The sequence below is a fragment of the Rissa tridactyla genome, chromosome 1 (assembly GCF_028500815.1).
Source record: "Rissa tridactyla isolate bRisTri1 chromosome 1, bRisTri1.patW.cur.20221130, whole genome shotgun sequence".
Classification (NCBI taxonomy): domain Eukaryota; kingdom Metazoa; phylum Chordata; class Aves; order Charadriiformes; family Laridae; genus Rissa; species Rissa tridactyla.
The window spans coordinates 141,846,437-141,852,164 of record NC_071466.1 but is presented as its reverse complement, the minus strand read 5'-3'; the positions used below and the strand labels follow the sequence as shown (position 1 = coordinate 141,852,164).

The window sequence follows — 5,728 nt, the reverse complement described above, 5'->3', positions numbered from 1 at the left end:
GCTGTTGCTACTGCAGAGTTCTGATGCACAGCTTTATGTCTGAAATAAACATAATCAGAGGCTTGCCTAAATACCTCCACCTTCCCCGACTTACAATTCAATTTTCATTGAATGCCGTAAATTAGTACAAAATACACACAGGAACAGAAGTTCCAACCATAAAATTGACTGCTTTTGAGAGATTTCAAAGATCTCTGTTGTTCGCTAGGGCCATAGAAGAGAGATGCTCTCTCTGATGCAGTCTTCTCTTTGAGCAGCCTCCTAAACAGCAGCAAAGCAGCAGGAGAGTTTGCATTGTTAAAGGCCCTGTATCTGATGGGTTTTGAGCCTACTGTGCCCAGTGACTTACTAAAAAGACACACTACAGAAACGGTCAGTAGCTGCAATATTTATTCCAGTTGTGAAATTGTGCAACAGAACGGAAAATGCATTTGAGAAATCAAAGAACTGGATCAAATGTGACAGGGATAATTACCAAGACAGATGTCTTAGAGGAATGCACCTTCCCTTATAATGCCCATTGCAGCAGAACAATCCACTAGCAGCTATGCTGGCATTCCTGGGCTTTAAATATTGCTGACTTTCTCCAATAAAGATGTGTTGTGTATTTGCCTTCTGTTTTTTTGCCTTCAAATAGGGCATGCAATCCCATTTGAAAGCTTTCCTCTCTAACCAGAAGAACTAGAAATATTTTTATTTTTCTCTTAGTGCAGGCTCTGATTCTGTTGCACTGTCTAGTTGTCAGCAGATGGGGAGTGCAATTAAATCAAATACCTAGAAATTTATTGTAAATTGACAGCTCACATCCTGTGCATACCCGATTTTGAAAACATGATGTGTTACTCTTACAAACGGTCATTGATTTCTGTTTCTGGGAGATAGGTATGAAGCTTTAAAATAGAGTTCTGGAATCACATACTTAATTTTGTTTCATTTAGAAAGGAATTTATGAGAAATGGATAGAAGTGATTACACAAGAATGCAAGGGCTGAAAGAACAAAGAGGGAATGAAGTTGTTGAAGAAAAAGCTCAAGGAGTCTGGCTGATGTGCATTACCAGAGGGCAAGTTAAGCTTAGATGTTATATTATCCTGAGCTCAGACTTGTTTTCCTTATCACAAACCCTGGAGCAGAACTTGCCCTCACAAAAGCGCATCCCAGGATAGGGCTCTGCATACTAGAGCCTGTCCAAGTAGCTCGCTTGCTTGACCATGGCAGGATATGCCACTTTCTCACAAATGTAAAATTTGTACTCGCCACACCGTGCAGCATCTATGTTTGCACCTTGAAGCCACACACAGTCTAGGAAAGGACTTGAGCTGGCTCGTTGGATCTGAAACCTGTGAAAAAATAGCAGAGATATTCATCATCCCATGGAATGCATACAAGCTCTCTGATGGGGGCTTGCCTAGGTTGATAAGCACGTGAGTGATGGGTAACCCTTCTGCTGGCAAACAGGCTGGGGGACTGCAGGTTACTGAGCGGTGGTTAACAGTTGCTGCTTCTGGCTCATAACACATACACAGGGACATGGTCTGCTCCTATCTGTGCAGCGACTTACAGATCAGGGGAGAAAGCTGATCCGTCCTCCCACAGCCAGGGCCCCTCAGTTCCATTGCGAGACAGCCCAATCCAGAAAGAGTAAGAACTGTAAAACTGTGTGGATCGCATCACGAAGTCCTGTACAGAAATAAGTGCAAAGCCTGTGAATCACATCTCGGTGGCCCCGTAACAGCCTATGATTTGGAAGAGAGGCAAACAAAAGCGAGCTGCTCACACCCGTGCATAACAGACTTTGGTTCGCAAGTGAATCTGGGCGGTGCCTCCTACTCATGGCAGTCAGTGCTGTTTTGGAGATAATGAAAATGAACCTGCTGAGAGCTTTCAGTAGCTCTCAGTAGTATTGAGATAACCAAAGTTAGCTGGGTAATGGGTATAGGATAATGACTTCCCTCCAACGCCCTGGTTGCATAAGTCCGGCAGGAAAAGGCCTTTGCATCATTTGCTATTAATGTACACACGAAATTCAAAACACAGACAATAAAATCACAGAGTGCAAGACATAATCCCATTGCCATTAAGGGTCTGGGTAGAAATTCCTTCACAGCGAAGAGCTCTTCTAGCTGTGTTTTATCTGCTGCTTCATCTACAACATAGGAGTCAGAAAAAGATATGAATCTTCTTCTGGTCCTGTGGGAGAAGACGGCAGTGAGCAGGCTAGGCCAGCGAGCTTTCTAGTTGTGGACAGCAGGAAAATGAAGGCCAGGCTTCTGATTATTGCTAAATAGTTTGCTCCAGCAAGACAACAAAAAAGTTGCCAACCAGTACTAGCACGGTTGTATTTGCCCTGGGATGGGATGAGGATCTAGATGTAGACCCAAGCTGGTGTGTCTCAGTTAACCCCCCTAAGCCAGTAGAGACGCACCAGGGAGGGTGCAGCCACAGTACTAGTAGGGGGGCTCCAGTGGAGCATGGACAGCTTTTGCCACTTGGTCCAGCCCACGTGTGCCACAGGGTGCCATAGAACCAGTGGAAGAGTGGCTGCCCATGCCACAGCAAAATGCAGAGCGTATAATGAGAGAGAGAGAAAAAAATAATCTTTACCAGCTCTTCCTTACTCTCTATCTTAAGAAGTCTGGACTCCAGAGCAGAGCATTGAGCCTTGCTTTCTTGCCAAGTTTTCCATTCTTTTGAAAAGTAATAGCAGTCCTCCCCATACTGTAGCCAGTTCTCAGGACAAGGAATACATTTATGTCCTAAAAAAAACCAAAAGAGCACCTGATGAGGTTTGTCAGTCTCCAGTGGTCTAGTGGAACCCTGCAGGATCACTAGAGCAGTGCACAGCCTCTCGATCACAGAGGAGCAACAATTCCTCCTGCATTCTGCACCTAAATTCATGTCTTCATTGGAGACTTAATAAACCCAGTTGTCAGAAGAACATAAAAACACTTCTAAATGAAAATCAGAAAACCTAATAATAAATGTGTTTTGAATCCGACCAGAAAACCTGAACGGTGGTAGTAAAACACAAATAGAGAAAATTTTGGAAGGTTCAGCAAGACATGGATCTAGGTGGAAGTAGTAAAAGCCTATACTTTCAGTCACATGAGTACGTCTCTATTCATGTGAACTTACTTTTAACTTCTTGTTAACATTAAGGCCAGCTCTTCCATGCTATATGCTTTACAACACAATTTAACTTTCCCAATAGCATTTCATATTTGCAGTGCGCAGACATCAGACAGTGGTGGCCAGCCAAAGTGAAAGATAACAAGACCATGGCTGTTAAAGAAAACACCTTTCTGACAGCCACACTTTGACTCTTTTTGGCCACATTATTCTGTTAGCTGCCTGTTGGGACCCTGAGTAATACTGAATCCAGGAAGAACTCAAAAATGTTGGATTTTTCTTTCACTCTTGCACTATTGGAGAACTCCCCTTCCAGTTGGAAACTGAAATAATTGCAAGCAGCAAAAAAACCTGCCAGACAAAATATTTTGAAATCTCTGGGAACTGGGTCCCAACTATAGGGTGAATCATGTTCACTGCTCTACAGTTTGCAGGACCATTATGTGCTGTAACAAATGAGTGCCAGCTGGGAATGCTAGGACTTGATGCTGGATGGCAATAGATAGCACAGCACAGTGCACTTGACTCTCACAAATAGTTTCTGGTTTGCACTAAATTCAAATGCAGACAATTTACATAGATAATAGCATTGCCACTCTCTCACAAGATGTTAACTTATTACAATTCTCTTCCCTCTGCTGTAGGATAATCTAACATACTCAGCTTACACATCATTAAAGTTTCACAACATAATTTTGCACAAGAAAAAAGACACCCTCAGCATATAGTGTGTAAACTATTAAAGACAGTGATTACGATCCCACTTGGTAGAGAGCAGCAGTACTGACACTGCTGCATCCACTACTGCATAACAGAATGAAGCTGTATTGAGGAGTCAAAGCATTCCAGACAATTAAAACCAGTAGGAATCTTCCATCAAATTTTTTTTAAGATGATTCACTGAAACTGACTGTGAAAGAAGGAATGGTAGATTTACCTATTAGAAACACTTCTTTTTTTAAAAAAGAAGTGCCATCATCATGGTATTTTCTGAATTAAAATGTTTAGTTTAGGGTATAATCCATACCCATTAAAAAAATCTAATAATCATACTTCAGAAAGACTGTTACTTAAAACTGATCAAAATGGAAATGAAGCCTTTTGATTGACTTGGTTGAAATTTGTTTTTAAATGAAATAATTCCAGGCAATTTTAGAGATTTTTTATTATTCCTTCCAATATGCTTGATAGAAAAAAAATGAATCTGTGGCTACCATAATGCAATGGAACCACCATCTTCCCACCACTATGTACCTCTGGAGGTGGCAAGTTGCTTTACAGTCTCTGTCAAGTTCAAATTCTGAGCCTGGAGGTGTTCCAGCTGCTGGTTGAGGCTTTCCATAAGTGCCTTTTGCAGAGTGGAGTTTTCATCCCTTTCACGCACAAGGTGGCAGACCAGGATGACTTGAATCACAGGGAAACATGAAATTGTTCCGTTAATATTAAAGCTAAAATGCTCAATGCAACCTGAATGAACTTACCAAAGACACGCGTACCTCCCCATGACTGAATATACTTGACCTACGTACAGTTTGTGCACACCTATGAGCAAGCCGTAAAGCATCCCAATTTCAAAGACTGGAGATCTCTTGAGTAGCTAAACTCTTCAGCAAGGGACACCATTTTGCATCATTAATCCCCTAGGCTAATCCTTTTCTTTAACTAATTTCCTAGACTTTTAATTGTTCATACTGAACTCTGAGCACCCCTTCCGTGACCATACTTACACCTGGCAGCCAAGACTCCTGCAGCTACCACTGAACTTAGGCAGAAGACCCCAAGCGCCACTGTAGCCAGTCGCCAACAGGAAGACGGACTGGGGGAATCTGAGATAGACAAAAAGAAGGAAAAGCAGCAAGAACAGGAACCTCTCTTCTTTGTATCTGCAGCTCCTGCGTTGCACAAGACAACACAACTGGTAGTCTGCCCAGTGAACTGCTGATTTTCAGACTGGTATGTGGTATTACATGATGAAAACTGTCCCATCATTTGGGACCTCCTTAGGAGACAGGGGCTGGAAAGCAAGCAAGCTGTGAAGACTAGCTTAGCCAGGAGCTTTTAAGAGAAAACGGATTGGACAAATAAAGCTCAACAGCACAGGATTTCACACGTGGGGAAAGAATATCAAAGTATTTGTGCTTACAACATGGCTGAAATTTTCATATGCAGCCAGGTATTTTTACTTTGGGGTATTTTTACTTTTGAGTGCCTAACCTGCCAAATCAGGAATAAATTCACCTTTTGAGAAAATACCCTCAGGAACAGTCACCAATGAAAGCCAGGTCCCTGTAAAATAATCTGAAATAAGGGCACACAGATGTGAACAAGACCACATACCTGCAGTTGCACAGAAACACAGTCTCACAATTGGAAATGCACACACCCGTTCTTGCAATGTGGGCAGATGCAAAGACCCATGTGAAATCACACAGAGCCCAAAAAAACACAGAGGAAAGGATTGCTTCCAATTTAAGACTTTTGTGTTCTTTTATTAGACTCCAGTATGAAATTTCCAAGGGAATACTTATGTTGAAGTCACCAAGAGAAATAACTGGCATACCAACTTGTGGTATTTCTGCCTTTTATCCCCTGTGTTCCCT

General features: G+C 42.1%; 1 protein-coding gene across 1 annotated transcript; it reads right to left on the bottom strand.

Moving 5' to 3' along the window:
- Window positions 1-1,176: 1,176 nt before the first annotated feature.
- Window positions 1,177-5,117, bottom strand: LOC128907415 (C-type lectin domain family 7 member A-like). The gene is made up of 5 exons (XM_054196310.1): window positions 4,856-5,117; window positions 4,383-4,532; window positions 2,604-2,755; window positions 1,561-1,679; window positions 1,177-1,339 (listed from the first exon to the last, which is right to left on the bottom strand). Exons 1-5 carry the CDS (start codon window positions 5,115-5,117, stop codon window positions 1,177-1,179), a joined length of 846 nt encoding a protein of 281 aa, XP_054052285.1.
- Between the last annotated feature and the right edge of the window lie 611 nt (window positions 5,118-5,728).